This window comes from Vanessa atalanta, chromosome 2 (genome assembly GCF_905147765.1).
Source record: "Vanessa atalanta chromosome 2, ilVanAtal1.2, whole genome shotgun sequence".
Lineage (NCBI taxonomy): Eukaryota > Metazoa > Arthropoda > Insecta > Lepidoptera > Nymphalidae > Vanessa > Vanessa atalanta.
Window position 1 is genome coordinate 8,031,010 of NC_061872.1, and position 18,348 is coordinate 8,049,357.

Sequence of the window (18,348 nt, forward strand, 5' to 3'; positions counted from 1 at the left end):
AAATATAAAAGCCACATAAATAATATCGACAGATTTATGTTATAATATTATTAATATCTACTAAATTAATAAATAAAATAAAATTATAATTAAAATATATGAAACGCAATAAAAAAATTACGCTCTTTAAGAATGTATCAACTTTAAGCAAGCGTTTACAACTAACGTAAAGTAACCCGCTACCTATTAGCAACCGTTACGAATTTTTTTGCTTTTTCATATTTATTAATGTTTTCGAACTCACTAAGCTGATAATACGCTTCAAATGTGTGCGTAGTCTCTGACTCTAGGCGGCCTTTTGTAATAAATACCACACAAGTGGTTAGCACTTGCACTGGTTAGGCAGTGATTAGCTACTTAGAGAAACCAAATCTTCAGGAAACATAAGTCAGACGTAGATTATTTACGCATAGATACAACGAAAAATACAGTTTTCCTGGAAGTTCGCACCAGGGCGAAAGTGAGCCTGTAACAATCGGGGCTGACTTTACGTTAGGTATGAAGGCTCGATTAACATTCAAAAATTCATGGAGATGGTACAAGAAAATCAAAATTATACAAAATATTAAATTAATGACAATGAAATGAAAAAAAAGTGTTAGTTTTCTTTTGTTTTATTCTCATTACTTTATAGTTGCACTCCTCGCTTGTTACACACGTTTGCAACACGTAACATTCGGCACGCTACCGTGGCCTAAACACACTTTTAACTTTTTTCGATTGCATTAAAATAATAATGACATTGTATAAAATATTTGCTCATCGACATGACCGATCACGACTATTTGTACTCATATCTATATATATATTTTATGTAAAAGGCTACAATTTGGTGTTTTCCTTACATTAATTATAACGGAACGGGCACTGTATCTACGCTGTCTGAAGTAACCTATATTATACCGATGCATTGACGGTGAGCCCCGAAAGAACATGACTGGATGTTTGTGCGCGTGTGTAACAGTCAACATTGTTGATGCGTTAACCTAACGTGAACTTTACTTATAATAAACCTAATTAATTCCATCCAGATTGGATTCAATAATTTACATCGAGGTGGGTTTCGTGACTACGTGCTGCCAAAACGAACGCGATTCACATTGCCTCTACCAAACTTCGATTCACTCATCTGTGAAATAATAAACGATAAAATGATACAGCTTGGCAGCAGACGCACGAAAAAACCTATATCCGTATTCCTAATCATAAACGTTGAGTTATAGTTTACAGCTAAATACATAATAATTTTCGTAAAATGCTTTATCTTTGTATTTGTGCGTTAAACATTTACACTTTATTTATGTACATCAAAACATACGTATATTATTCAAAAACATAATGTACACGCTATCATCCAACGCTCAACATAACATTAAACCGTTAGACTAATCCTACGTAGAAGAGCACGTGTCGCAACTCGCATGCCTCGTCCCGCCCTAAGAACTGTTATGTCACTCGAATGACTCGTGGCGTTGAAGTCTACATGATTAATCCGTAACCGCTACGAATTATTGCTAAATTTGTGTCCCTACAAATCAATTAGAACTGGAATAGCTGGTCTCGTAATAAAATCTATAATAGCCTATTTAAAATCCTATTTCTAGTTTGGTTAATATTCATGTTTTAGTATAAAATTTACGTTGACGTGACGCTGCGTTAAAGATCTACTGGCTGATGAAAGGCCGACATAAAACGAGACGCGTTTTTAGTATTAACAACATTCGAACCGATCTCCTCTCTTTTGGTCTTTATTTATCTACTCTAAATAGAATAGTGGCCAAGTGAAGATTAATTAGAGTGAGAGTAGAAATATCCAAAAAGAAGGAATATACGGTCAATGTGTGAGTTTAACGAGTGCTCGAAATTGTTTCAATTAATTATGTTCTAGTAATTCATTGTCTAATTCTAAATTTTGATAATTTATACATAGATACAAGTAGATATCCTGAAAGAGACTCCTTTCTAAGGAGGTAAAGAGAGTACCTATTTAATTATTCGGGATATTACTAAGTATAGTTATTAGTCTAAGCTGAAACGCTTTTAATTAGTAAAATTAAAACATTACGATTGTTTCTGTTTGTGAGTCTAGCATAATGATACTTAAGTTATCTCCTCGAAAACATGTTAGATTGTGTCGAGCAAATATAAAGTATATTGTGTGATTAAACATTTCAAAATTATATCTGATTATTCAAAACAAACATCATTTCAAATCAAAATGCGACAATGAAAATTGAAAAAAAATCGACTTACAATAATAGCATTTGGTTTAATTGATTTAAAGGAATGAATTTAAACATTGTTATTGGATGATTTTTTAAGTATTGTAATTTGATTCGAGGTCTATATAATTTTCAATACTCTATTTATATAGATAGACATACTTGGTTACATCTAGATTTCTCTCTATATACGATTTCTGCTTGGCAAAACTCATACCTAGTAACATTGGTTTTGTACCCTGAACTTTACAAATATAGAATCAATATCTGTTGGTATATTATTGTTAATAGTCGCGGGTACGCCGGTTTTTTCTTCAAGACTAAGCAAATATTCTCAAAATTTCATTCACACAAAAGTTTACCGGCTCGATCATCGTCATTAAATAATAACTATTTTAACCTTACATCTATAAAACGAATTTGAAGTAATTTTCTATCACCATTACAGATATTCATCGGCAAGCTTAAAAAAATATGTCCATATTCAAATTAATTCATTGCTTTCTCGGATGGAATAGTGCCAGACAATTTCTTAATTGGTAAGAGGACACATCATTAGCGTTCACTTGGTGAAGGCACTAGGCATCACTTGCGAATTAGATACTCGATTGAAACAATACGACCCACTGTCTTGTCACAAACTTGCTCAGACCGGATAAAATTTATGAATGCTTTAGAGTTGATTGTATCGATCAAAATGTTAAGAAAATAATCGTATCTGACGTGCTTAGTGTATAGAACTTGAAGTGATATGGCTTAGACATTCAGAGAGGCCCGAGGCGCCCCGAGTGGGTACGGGATTGCTTCAAATTCTTCTGTCCAATTTATATCTGTAACATCCATCCTCACGCAGACCGACAAACAGAACGTTATTAGTTTGAAGTCGAGAGAAATAAAACAAATCTCTAAGAAGCGTTAATAGACATTTAGCACCTTTGGTGGCGTTCATTTAAATATGGGAGTGGAAACAACAAACCGTTTTTGATATATTTACACAATAAAAACGTAAAAAATAACTTATTTAATATTATTATCTTTCGAATACAACAACTACATCCCCGATCGAGGACAATATTCTCAACAAATGTTCATTCAATAAAGTCTTAATAACCATTAATTTTAATCAATTACCCGATCACAAAATCTTCAACGACACCACTATTAATTTAATACTTTTAAAAAAATAAAACAAATCAATAACAAATAGTTGTTACCTATTTAAATATGACAACGACTGTACCCGTTTTAAGGGCTCGTCGTTATCATTAAACACGATAATGTATACAATAATATATATATATTAATTAGTCAATTCATATAAAAACATTTTTAACCATGTTTAGTTATAGTGGTAATTCATCATTCAATGGTATATCAAATTATTTCATAAGACGGATATACTATTACATATAAATTTCATTATATGTTTATCTCATATTTTCTTACAAAACAACAACTACTTTTAATTAAATATACCTAATATAAGTTTTAGCAATATGTATACAATATCGTCAAAACTCAGGCGTACAAAGACGGTCAAGCAGCAAAACAACGTGTCTGGTATTTACACCAATAATTATAATTGTAACAACACTATTAAGGTAGAATATAATAAAAGAAAATATAATATATAGCTTCAATATAAGAAAATAAATAATCCAAAAATCGAATTCTGTTAAAAAATGAAATAATTCCAATATTAGATTTTAAATTAACATGGTTATTTTTATTACTAACAGTATTTAAAACAGGATATTTACCATGTTTTTTATTTTTATTTGGTGGAGCTCGATATTTCGACATTATCTACGAATGTCTTGTTCACGAGACTGACGTTTGCGGTTGACGGCATTAGAAGTGTAGTAAATACAAATAAAAATAAAAAACATGGTAAATATCCCGCTTTAAATACTGTTAGTAATTCCAATATTTCTCATATATTTTCGAATGTTTTAATCTGTAGTTATTTATGTTCTTTCATATTGTTGTTCAACATTTTGTATTTATTTTAAAGATATATTAATGATATTTAAAATGTGGTGTATCACACTGTATAAGAATTTGTTTCCTACTTTTACTTAATAGTAATTTGTGAATATACCGAAGGTGTTTCGAAAATTTATAAATAAATAAATTAAAATATTTCTTATTCGCATCAATTAGTGTTTTAGTTACCAAGTACGTTGTCTCAATGCCTCCGTCTCTTTACCAATGTTCCTAAAAATTAACACTACGTATTCAATATACTATTGTGGCCAAAGTGATTTTATTATAAGGGAAACATCGATTGCAATTCGTGCCAATTTTTAAGACTGTTCTCTTTGTATGACGGTTATTCTGCCAACTGAATTGACTTGGGTCACCGACGGGCCAGATTCTGTACGTGCATCACATTGAACTGCGTTTGGGTGATATATCTTTAGAAATATATTAAATGTACCTTAACTTTCTTTTTAATCCAAACATATTACCATTTAAAATTGCGACGTATTTAGTATTACACCAACTGTCACCTCGTTTGTAACCTTTAAAGGAATATGATAATTTGTTCATTAGTTGTAGTCATACACGACACGAGCTACAAACAGTTTCACACTGAGCGACTTTATATAAACTATTTTAGCAAAAATAAGTGAAATAATTATAATATGGGTTTTAAATTCACACGAACATCAAACTGTAGTTCTATTTAAAATCTACATCTCACTTAACGCAAATATATTTAGTCGTTTACAATTCGTGTCAAAAACATTATTATACTGGCCGGAACGGCGGCTATATATATTCGTGAAAACGACGCATAAGTAACGTTTAAAAAACATTATTTTGGTGTTTCTGTGACAGACGTGTATCAAACAAACGGACACAGACATGAACTTATAGTCTATAGAGACGATATAGACGCCTCTCGCTCGCGGCGACGACTCGGCGTTCCGGCGCCGCGACTCGTAGGCGTCGCTGAACGCATCATCGCCATTTATTATCATAAGTACGCCACTAATAGAAGTTTCGATCATAGTCCGGCGATCGCGGGACGTGGGAGTGCGACGCACGTTAACGTAAAACTATAACCTCGAATCGCGCACATTCACTAGAGGTATGGTTGGTGTCCAGTGAGTCCGAATCAGTGTGGCGATAGTGATGACGAGAGAGGCTAGAAGGAGCACGGGGTGCGGCGGTGCTGTGGCAGCGGCGGCGGGCGCCTGGTAGGGCACCGAGCAGGTGGCTGTGCGCTCCTCGACAGGCGAGCAGCGCTCCGCCTCGGGCCGAGGCGGCTCGCTCAGCCGTGCCTCGCAGCGATAACAGAGCCGTCCCTCGCAATACCAGTAACAGCACTCGTCGGCTCCGTAATTGGATTTATTCGACTGTGCACCTGTTTCTGGTATGCGCGGGTCTGGAATTAATTACATTTTTTTTTAACTCTGATAAAATATTATAAAAGTACTTAAATAATATACAGATAAATAGACATTATGCAGATATGCAAACAGACGTGCATCTTAACCGATGATTTCAGGTTCAAACCCAGGCAGGCACCACTGAATTTTCATGTGCTTAATTTGTGTTTATAATTCATCTTGTGCTCGGCGGTGAAGGAAAACATCGCGAGGAAATCTGCATGTGTCTAATTTCAACGAAATTCTGCCACATGTGTATTCCATCAACCCGCATTGGAGCAGCGTGGTGGAATATGCTCCAAACCTTCTCCTCAAAGGGAGAGGAGGCCTTAGCCCAGCAGTGGGAAATTTACAGGCTGCTAATGAAATGTAAATAGACATGAAATATAATTATTGATATCACTAATATTGAATAGTAGATAAAGTAATCGAACAGAAAATTAAGGTGGAAGAGAAAAAATAATTGAGAGTGGAGGCAAGAAGCAACAATTGGTCAAAGTGATATGAAAGGGAAACAATGGCGGGTGCAGCTCGCAGAAGGTGCCATTTGTTTCGAGCTCTCTCGTTTTGAACGGAGGCCAAGCGGCGGAGGCTAATCGAGCTAATACTCCGCCTTCCGTCGCTGTCGGCTACATACACGCACACATTTGCCAAGAATTACGCTAATACTTCCCACTTTATATCATGCTTCTAAACACATTTAGTGTAATAAAACACATTTATTGTTCTGAAATGTCTGTTTCTAAGATAAATAATATGTGCTGGGAAACTGCATGTTTAAACTGTTGTGATTATAAATTAACAGAAACTACGTTTAAATAAATCTTATAAATATAAAAATGTTAATTGGATATTATGAAAAATGCATTACCAAGGCATAGGAAGGTGGGTTCGCCGGCATATTGAGTGGGATATGCAGGTGCTCGGTCCGCAGGCAGGAAATAGGGGCAGTGTTGCTCCACGAGCTGGCAAACGGAGAGGCATGGCTTGAGACGAACGATAGGCCGCCCGGGACCCGCGGCGGCGGCCCGCACCCAGCGGCCTACAACTCCTCCGCCGCGCCGCCGGTCCAAGTGACCCACGCGCTCAAGATGTCGTGCACGCCACCGAGCCGCATGCTCAGCGGGCGCACGTCGCGATCGCCCGCCCTCTTCGCCGTCCTCAGAGCCCTCTTCCACCCAAAGTGGCACCATTGTGCTACACGCCCACCGTCGGTACGTCTCCTGTAACAGAACATTAGTCATTTAAATTTTCTCCCGTTGAAAAACATTAAATATGAAGACTTACGGTTTTAACAAGATGGTGTTTTGGGGGTATCTTCTTCTTTTGAATGTCATCAGTCATTAGACAATGGTGACAACCAGAGAGAAATCAGTGTTTAATTAAACACCCGCAAAACAACGTTTGTAAGGCTGTAAGTATTTATGTGGGTATCTATTTAAACCGTTGTAAAAACAGTTATATATACTTAATATTATGTTTGATTTATTTTGAAAAGTCGTAGTCTAATTTAATAACTATTATCTTAAATATGGATCAGTAAGTAACAATCGGACGCTGCTTAAATATCCTAACGTCTAACTGTTAAAACAAAGGATCAGAGATCAAATGGGTTGATGTTAAAATTTCTTCCGGAACATACATTTTTGTTCGCAGTGTTTTGTTTCAAGGCGGAGCACGAGATAAATTATGAACACAGATTTATTGTAAAGCTACAAAACAATAACTCTTGCAAAATTGCTTTCTTCTTACAATTGTCTGATTAAATATAAAATATTGACAGAATGTATGGGAATTAATCATAGTTCTACTAAAACCTTCCATTGAGCAAGACACATATTTACTCTGTTCATATCACAAGATAGCCTTTGTGTTACAAGATTTACGAGTTGTACCGACATTACAGGGCTTGAGAGGCTCGCGGTAACAGCTGGCGAGTGGCCCCTTCCCACATTTATCGTTATTCAGCATTTTTCCATCCCGCAGGAAATCACGTCGCTTACCGAGTCGGTGATTAATTAGGTATCAAGCGACCGCGAGCGCCATGCACACGTCGCCTTTATGATGTAATAAATGGACATCGGGTGTTCTACGTGTGCAAACATGGCCTATTATGACGTTAATCGCAGGTAAACAAGAGTTGAGTCAATTTAATTAAAAAGTATCCGTTTAATATCCAGCAGCTCTTAATTTAAAATATGTCGATAAAAGCCAGTACGGAACTATATAGGATTTGAGTGATACTCTTGATCTGGTACGGGTTGTTTAGGTTTGTTTGGTTAAGTTCAAGTTATCATTGTGCGTTTTTGAATTGCGATATGCATATGAAATCTGTGTTTATGTAAGTACGAAGATTTGGGAAAAGTATTAAAAAATTATACACAGACGAAATATTTTCGACTTATTGAAATATGTTATTTGTGAATCCATAAGGTAAATTTGGATTCTTTAACCTAAGCTTGTAACATTTTAGAGAATGATTTGTACAAAATTATTTCTAGTAAATCTTAGCATTTGAAAGAGATATGAAATATGTTAAACAGGGTCAAAAGCTTAACCTGCTTCCAAAATGTTAAGAAGGAAAATGCTAATATAAATACTACTGTGAGAATCAAAAGAATTTAAAATTAGTTACTCACTCATCAACCACTGGAGTGAATGATCATTACAACTATACTATGTATTAGACATGGAAAAATCAGTAGTGCATTGCTGATATATACATAAAAAAATAATATCGATACATTTATGGAAATATAATAAAATTTGAAGTGAACAAATAATTGCTAATTCATTAAACAAACGGTGTTACAAATAAAGTAATAACGTCCCTAAAATGAAGTCATACGAGTATACCAAAACGAGGAGTGCACACAAGATATTTCAATTAATGTCCTCTATTACCGTAATAGCTAATACAATGTCCCTTTTATGACCATTCCTTTATCTTATGGCCCATTGACACGTGCTCCTAGTAATTATGTCTGCAATTATTTTGTTGGAACTAACCGCAATGATGATTTATTTAAATTTAACATTTGGATTTTAATGAATAAATATAAAAAGTTGCACTGGTGCAAGTAATACAATATATAAGTCTATTGTGTATAATGTTCTTGTAGTGATGGTACTTTTGTATAGTAGTGGTGAAAACAAATATTCGATAAATATAAGGCTCGCTTAATAGGACTATTAATATGGGAGTCCGTCTGGTTAGGTATCACTCATCGGATATTTAAATATAAAAACTTTTTACATGTTTTTATTAATTCGGGTCGTTCTGTCACTCCGTTATTTTGTTTATTTCTCAGTTAAAGAAGATTTAATTCCGAAGTTAATCCTTATATACCTTACATATTTCTTGTTATTAGTTATTGTTTTTTAAAATACTTATTCATAACCTCAAAGCGAAAATTTCATTGTTTCAGTTAGTATTCATTAATATTTAAAAATATAAAAGAATTTAATCATAATGCTCTACGGAGTTATACTCATGAGCATAAACGGGGCGAATAAAAAATCTAGAAGAATCTCATGTAGGTTCAAGAAGAATGGGTTTTCTTTAAGAAAAATTTATATGAAAACAAAATACAAAACGTTGCTTGCCCGAAGCATTTAATTTCTCTCATGGTAAGGTCAAGTCGCTGGAGATCGAGACTATTGTTCTTTAAAGTTGTGGAATAAAAGAGTAGTTATTTTAGATTACTTCTGTGATTTTTTTATTGCTTATATTAATAAGAAAAAGTTAGTACATTAAGAGTACCACAATTGTGATACATATGTAATTTTTGTCAGTATTGCCTTTGATAAAAACTTTAGTGAGCAGTATTTGTTTTTTAATAAATTTTAATGCTTGTTTTTTTCTTTTGTTTTTTTATACTGTATTAATGCAATGGCATTAATTGTAGGGTATTATAATAAATGAATTCTCCACAAGTGTACTGGTCTGGTTGGGAACCTCCTTTCCAGCAACTATTTATTTTTATTACTATGAAAACTGTATACTATAATTTCTGAGACTAATTTTTGTAATTATACTAGCTTACTTATAGTTCGATCCATGATTTACGTGGTAAAATAAAAGACGAGTGCGAAATGACTGCGAGACTAATTGAGTCCCAGACTTTTTCCGACTTGGTAGTCGGAAAAAGTCTTCTGGGACGCGAATGGCTTAGCATTGATCGATTTTTTTATAATTAATTACGTAATTTACATCTTAAACTGTGTCACGTATAAAACGTAGCGTGTACTAAACAAATTAAAAGGAAAAGTAAGATATTCAGTTCTAAGGATATTCTTTTCTCTTTTTAAAATGAAAATTTGTTACAATTTCGTACACATAATATGCAGAGCAATAAAAGGTTCTAGTATTGTACCTATGTATATCATAATGATATCAATACTTGGTGGTAGGACTATGTGCAAGCCCGTCTCCCTATAATCGGATATTCTACCGGCAAACAGCAATACTTAGTATTTTTGTGTTCCGATTTGAAGGGTCAGGTAGGCAGTGTAGTCAGTAGGTCAGGCACAAGGAATATCTTAGTTCCCTAAGCTAATGGCGATGCAAGGATTTGTTAATATTTCCTACAACGGCAATGACCACGAGCTGTGGAGACTACTTACCATCAGGTGGCCCATTCGCTGCGCTCATTAGCAAGATGAATAAATACGAACTGAGATATTGGAATAAAATTATAAAAAAAATAAAGTATAAGTAACGGAGAAATCCAAACTAAATAACCTTGTACTCATTAGTGTGCAGCGGGGTTTAACAAATCAGAACAAATGAGCACTATGTCAGACATTGTCTCACAGTTCGCGAGTGGAGTGGGACACCAATCAATCATAGCATGATTCGCTCGATATATTCGCCTGTCTGCTGTCTGTGATATGACGTGTATATAGCTATCTATCGTAGTGTGCGTTAACCTCTATCTACGTGTGAGTAAACGTAAGTAACCGCCACACAACCAATATCAACCTAATAGTTTCTGATAATGGAATACCCATTACTAAGGTTTTCTTTACCCCACCTTCAACGTCGAGTTTAGGTTTGGAATTCATATAAAACAGTTCATTTGATATATGAAAGTGTGCCCGTGAACTATTCCTGGCCAGAAATATACGAATAGATAAAATCCTTTATTTGTTTCTTTGAGAGAGAATTAACGTTAATTGTTAGATCCGTCCTTGGAGTTTTGCTGTACTAACGTTCAATCGAATGGAAACTATATAATACGTTTGTTTAATGTATTAAAAATCAAATAAAAACAATTTTACTAGTAATATTTGACAAAACTTTTTATATTATTTCCGGAGTGATATTTAAATTTTTCGATAAACGGCGTAGTTGCTTCTGAACAATTGAAACCAGTTTCCTCTTAAAGATATTACTGGAATCTATCGGTGAATCTAGAAATGGTTCTCAATTTACCCGAGTTCACAATATTATTTTAATAATATGGAAGTATGTAAAAATGTTTTAATAGATTATAATCGTATTCTAAAACACGTATCCACCTCATTGAAATAGTGTGGATCCTGATTGCCCAGACTCAGGTTGGACGATTTAAAGTTTCTGGTTTGTTTTGTAAAATTATCATCAGCTTGAGGTAAGTAAGTTATCAGTGATACAATCCTTTGCTTTTGAAAACATTTGGCTATACGCCTGATAATTTTGATAAAGCTCCTACCTAACTCGATGACTGAAAAGGTCATTGTTTTATCTACTAAGGTACAATAATCAGTCAAATACTATCGAACTGTTAGGTTAGGTAGGCTTCTCGATTTGAGGAGAAGGTATAGAGTTTATACCACTGTACTGCTCGAATACATTTTGGTGGATACACCTGTGTGATAGTTTACCTCACGATGTTTTCCTTCACCAACGAGTACGAGATGAATTATAAACACATATTGAACACATGTAAAATCAGTGACTTTCCCGGGTTTTGAATCTTTTTAGTTAGGTATTACAACGTCTCACTTATTAGTATCGATTGTATGAACAATAATTGGATTATTATAATTATTTAATATTTTTTAAACAATGTTAGATGTAAGATTATATGTTTAATTTAAAAGTATAACCAGTAAGGAAATCGAGGTAGGTTAAGTATAATGAAATATTTTCAGCATTATGACCGCGCTCGTTGCTACAAATATGTTAACTATCTCTTAATACGGCCACAATTTGAGGTCGAATAATCTTTTTAGTCCTACACTTTCTTAATTTATTTTAATATCTCTTCCTAGCCATTTTGCTTGAATACTTTTTTATAATTTCCACATCTGCGTTTAGCATATTTAATTTACTAGCACTAAAAATACCTGCTCTTTTATCAAAAGCATTTTTTAAGTCCATGGTTATTTTGTTTTTTTTTTTTTGAAGATAATTTTAAACGAACATGATCCTTCTTTTATAAGATTAAATATATATTTAGTAGTAGTAGTAGTAGTAGTATAGTAGTAGTAGATTAAATATATATTTAGTAGTAGTAGTAGTAGGTAGGGAAACCAGTTATTTGAGTAATAAATAGAAATAAAGAAAAATAGATAAAATGTTTTCCTTTATTTGATTTTTTAATTAAATGTTATAAATACGATTTTTATTTATTACTCTAAGAGATGATATTTAAAATATATATATTTAATATAAATATATGCCTAGCAACAATTTTATTTTAAGGTGTTATTCATTAAAACTAAAATGTATATTGGTTCACAGGAACGGTCTAATACTTGGGTTATTGTCCCACTGACCTCGTATGCCAGATTAATAGCTACATCGGACAGCTAATGCAGATCTGAGTCATTTTGACGCTAGTCAGAATGACTCATTTTTATTGGGCGATAAATTTTAATACTTTAGTCTGTCAATGCCATATGTAGCTCACATAAGCGTAAAACCAGGATGTATATTTATTAATCCTGTATACGTACAGATGAATATTGAATATATCTAAGAAAGGATTCAATAAATTTGATAGTAAAGTTAATAGTATGATGGCAAAATTATACACCAATGCTTAGTTTTTTTTTTTAAATATACTTTGCCACATGCGTAGACAGTTCTTCATATTATATTATTTTCGTCCATCATTTAAAAAAATAAAACCAGTATAAAATAAAGTAACTCCCGTAAATGTTAAAGTTTTAACAATAGTTACGGAAAAATAGACCGGATTAAACATTCTTCAAAGAATATCAAGCCCATCGATGTGTTCCTTTACCCTATTACAGAGATTGCAATTATATATTAAAGAGTTTTGTTAATTGTCGATCTTATAGGTACGGAACCCAAGTGGAACCCTATCCGAACCCTATCAATTAAATGGGACATAATAGAAGAATGACTTACACATAAAAACGATATCCATTTGATATCTTTGATGGATGAGGGACGGTCAGAGAGGGAAATGCGACGTCACGCTGAATGAATCATGCCAGAAGCTACTCTAATATCATTGCTTTATTATAAAAACAACTGTAAATTATGAATAAACAAAGATATAATATATTACGCGAACATTGAAAATTTACATATATTCCCTGAATAGGTATATAGTGGAAATGAATATAAACAGTACAATAAAACATATTATATTATATTATAGTAAAAATTAATCGAATTTCAAACAAATCAATTTCGAATATATAAACATGTATATAATTGTAGTTCCTTAGTACCTTAGTTTTTTTATTACTATGCTATTCCAATACTGTCTTTTAATATATTAATTATAAACATAAACTAAGCGAACTAAAATGTATGTACATAGTAGTAGTTCTTTAAGTTTTCACTTAAAAACTAAATACGAATAAAGCCAACCATAAAATATCAACTCGTCAAAAGGAAAAACTAGAAAAAGCGCCGAATTAATATTTGGCGCTATTATTAAATTGTCAAGTCAATCTATACCTGCGGTCATATATTAGATGGTTAAGAATACATATAATAAGATATAGTGTTTGGCATTTCAAGGTGTCGAATACTCAGACCGACCTGCGCTCCACGTGCGCTATCCACTGAGTCGGCTCAGTTCTTGTCTATGCCCAAAACAAAAAAGACTTCGTCGTTAGTTACTACTTAGAATTAAGAGTACCTATATGACATTTCGTCTATAATGAATAAGTGAAATGTCAAAAGATAAAGAAGCGCCTAATAAACGAAAGTCTATGTTTGAAACATTGAGAATAAAATAAGGAGTCCTTAGCAGCGGGTAACGAAATTAACAAAATAAACAGAGGCTTACAGGGCGCGTTAGGCTGATAATCCTCTTATCTGGATACCCGCGCGCTGATCAGGCGTTCTACTGCCAGCCACGCCCGGAACTGATAAGGCATTTGAAATTTATATCTGGTCGCTACTTTCTATTCCAGCTGTTCTTATTGATGCTTCATTTTTTTAAACCTTCCGATTTAATTTCCATTTAATCGCTTAATGATCTATGGATACGTATATATATAGGACAAAAAAAAAAGGTTTTATGTTTTCTAGTTATTATGATATGAAATATGATAGTTCCATTTTGTAGAATGCAAGCAAGTAAAATTACACGTATAAGGGACGTTCTTAATTCTGGAGGTTGGCGATGTATAGAATAACATATAATTATAGGTTTTACCATTAGTCCCATAAATTTAGATTAATCTCATTATTTTTTATTATAAAATCCATACATAAATCAATACATAAATATAACGTATTTATTTTAATCGAAATGTAAGCATTACAAAAATATTGTTTTCAACAATTTCTACTGGATATTATATTTCTTATAATTTTAAATCATAACTGTACGTCGATGTAGGTGACATCGACGCAACCATCGTAAGACTGTGTTACAAATAAGTAGTAGAAAAATTAAGCAACACGTATTTATAACTGTCATAGTTCCTAGAATTTACAAAATAAAGTATTAATCAGTCGTTTACAGAAGTCAAGATGAAAAATAAAACAATATAGAAACGAAACAAAAGGTTTTGACATATTTTAATTTAAAAAACATTTCCTTTTAAGATGCAGAACACGATTCACTGCAGTCGTCAAAACAGCGTAATGACGCGATACAATTATGAACTACATTTTTTATTTCGGTAGAATGACGTTAAAAACCTTAAAATTCTCAGTAATTCTACGGGAAAAGAGATTGAATTATGAACTCTGTTTAGTTTGATGAAATATTTATTGTTTTAATTAATTAATTACATTTAATTTACTTGTTATTATAAAAAGTTGTAAATATGTGCATATTCATATAATTGTCGCTTAAATGTTAATTATATTATACTTACAATCATCATATATATTTTTTAACAAAAAAAGTGTGGCATAAAGTTAATATTAATTGTTTTTCTCTATTTTTATATTGAATAAAATTTATTTCAAAATTTGAGTAGGATTTTTTTATTAAAAAAAATCATTTAAATAAATACGAGAGTACGAATATTATGGAGTTTTATAGTAAAAAAAATAGAGTTAATCTAGATTTATGGGATTAATGGTATATACTCATATATATATTCCTTACATAACCAAGAACCAACCAAGAAGTTACGTCCTCTATAGGTAATTTGCTAACTGGCTAACTCATCCTACAAACTGGAACTGTGCAAATAAACCTTTACTATTTAGCGGTTGAGTAAATGATGCGTAAGTGATACCTATCTAGAAAGGCTGAGACATATACCACCACGTAAAACATCACCAGAGTTGGTTTATAAAATATATATTTTGAAAGAATTGTATCGATATTTTTTTATGCAATTCAGTGTGTATCTTCTGCCATCTTCTTCTATTTATCTTAACCTGTTAGTACCTGTGGCTCCAATGTCGTGAAAGCTAGATTAGTTCCGTTTTAGAATTTGTGCCTAGGAGAGCGTCTAAATTACTGAATATGTTAATTTGTTTATTAGTAAATATTTTGCACATTATTGTCGTCAATGCAATTTATATTTAAAAAAGAAAACGCAATTTCAATCAATGATAGCAATCTTAAACGATACGATTCTATCCGCCTCTATGAGATACACAGATTTATTTAACAAATGTTCTATGAATATTTCTAAATAATGTCCATTTAGATAATAAGGCCATTTCACTAGTTATGAGACTAAAAACTTTATTATTATCAGCATTTTTTTAAGAAATAGGGCAAATAGGCCCCCTAGTAGTAAGTGGTTACCACTGCTTAAGAAATCATACCTCCTATGCACCACCAACCTTGGGAACTAAGTTATTATGTGCCTCGTGACTCTAGTTACACTGGCTCACCCACCCTTCAAATTGGAACGCAACATTACAAGTTATTGCTGCCTGGCGGTAGAATATATGATGAGTGATTGGTACCTGCCCATGCGTTCTTGCACAAAGCCATACCATCAAGTAAACTTTTAACTATTGTAACTCTTACGGATTAAACGTGCTTCTATGGCCTTCTTTTATATATTATATAGCCAGCAATACTTAGCTGGCTTAATTCAGTTTACCACACAACCTTGGACGTGAATTTTAAATTGTCATTGCTTGTTTAGTGTTACTAATGAATTTAAAAAAAAATAGAATATAAATTGTACGTTCAAAAAATAGGTAAAATTAATTTTCCATTTATTTAATAATAGAAGATTTAAAAAAAGAATTCAAAATTTATTGCTTTCAACTCGATTCTCAAAAATTGAGTTCTCATCGGATCTCTACGTTTTGCAGTTCGCTTCCTGGGAAGTCATTCTGAATACATTTTTGTCGTTATCTGTAGAACGAATCACACAATTGAGATCCGTGTTCGTTAGAGTTCATTGAGACTAAAATCTGATTAGATTTTGGAGTCAATCGCTTGAACTGTTCTAGGATATAAATATTATAAATGTAAATAATATGGAAGGTCAAACACATGTTTATAATTAATAAATACAACCTGGCAAGAAAAAATTATACTCTCTAAACACAACGCATTTAATAGTAAAATTGATCGTTAGAATGGGGGGTAAGAATGACAGTTTAATGTGAACAAATTGTTACAAATAGCAGCATAGCCTTCGACAGGTAGATCCGGTGTACAATGAGCGCGGCGCTCTATTCAGCTCCCCAACGCTACGGAAATTTCCTCTTCGTTGCATTTTTCTTATTTTAAAAGCATTCAAAACTCAAGCTTATTTTAATGAGTGGTGTTTAGATTGAAATGCATAGAGATATATATTAAAACGTTTTTGAATAGATATTTTGTGTGAGGTGATGTCATTACAGTTCATTAAATATATCATTTGCATCAATTTTACAAAAAATATATTAATATTGTTATTAAATATATATATATATATATTATTAAATATATATTTAGATGTCGTCAAATAAATTACAAAATAGTATTTATAAATCTAAGCTTTATATGTTATTTATGAAGCTTAGTTAACGGTTTTATAAAATTCGATCGACTTGATTTGAAAACTGGAGATTCTTTACTAACTGTTAATATAGATTAACCGAAGTTATTAACCCGAAGTAGGATTTATTTTAAATATATGCATTTTTTTAATTTAATCCTACGATCATAATGATATATTATAATATGATTATTATATTTATAAGATATAACAGTAATAATTAATAAAACTATTGTTATTACTAATGTTCTTTTAACTTTGATTATTATTATCGGCGTCGGCTAATTCACTTATTTTTTTATCGTAATTTTTTGTCATCTCTTTTACACGTGACATTGGCTGAATATTTTGTGCTCAACTAGCGTAGACATGTTTCAGAAAAGGAAAAAAAAAAAACTAAAATACTCAACAAGTGTTTCCAAATTTAATCAACTGTCTCATTTAAATTATTTTGAATGGGTGAGTAACTAAAATCCGTCAAAACGAATTTACGTTTAATATGATCAAATTTACGTAAAATTAACCGCAAATTTTTATTACATATATTTTGAACTTTCCTCCAAACACTGGTTCGACTGTATGTAACATATACATATAATAAGTAATATATGAACTTGAAAGTTAGTGTGCTAGAACGTATTAGAAAAAATATATAAGCTCGATTTTAATATTTCTTTTTGTTGTTAGATAGCCATTTTATTAAGAAAGGCTATAGATTACAACATATGGGGGCTGAACTGTAACGTTTAACGCCTGTGAATTCTACTGAGCACCTCGTCTAGATTATGAGTTAGGCGTTTACATAATACTTCGGTGAAAATCTAATAAGTGCAAGAAAGTAGTCTTAAGGTAGTTATAAAGTTTTGAGTAATGTTTAATTAAAATTACATATCTTAAATTTATGTAAATGTATATGTACACATGAACAACAGTACTCATTTAAAATTAAATAATTAAAAAAAGCTAACCTCAAACGAAAGGTTACTGTTTGTGTATGTTTAAAGTTATATAAATATATTTTTTTTATAGTAAACGGCATAGCCACATAATTACGTTTCAATAATCATAGCCTATCTCAGCTTACACTCAAGCACAACGATAAAAAATTGGGTCAAGTCCTCGAGAGTGAATGGAGCCACCCTCCGCCATACAGCCACCCATCCATTGAAGGTAATGGCGAAATTCAAAGGTAATTTTAGTCTAATAGAAATTCGACTTTCACAAATTTTAAATAGAAGTGGTTGCAATAATTTTATATATGTTTTAATTAATTAAATATTTTAATTAATAAAATTGACTAACTGCTTAGTATAGAGACCTACTACTAATACTACTACTATGTT

At 32.4% G+C, this 18,348-nt stretch overlaps 1 protein-coding gene across 1 annotated transcript in view; it reads right to left on the bottom strand.

Annotated features, from left to right (window-relative positions):
- Positions 1-4,127: 4,127 nt before the first annotated feature.
- Positions 4,128-18,348, bottom strand: part of LOC125072540 — a 63,944-nt gene continuing 49,723 nt past the window's right edge. Inside the window, exons 2-3 of the mRNA XM_047683163.1 lie at positions 6,492-6,843; positions 4,128-5,616 (exon numbers count right to left, since the gene is read on the bottom strand). Of these exons, the coding sequence (XP_047539119.1) occupies positions 5,288-5,616; positions 6,492-6,843 (681 nt within the window). The 3' untranslated portion in view covers positions 4,128-5,287. The remainder of the gene's footprint in view (positions 5,617-6,491; positions 6,844-18,348) is intronic.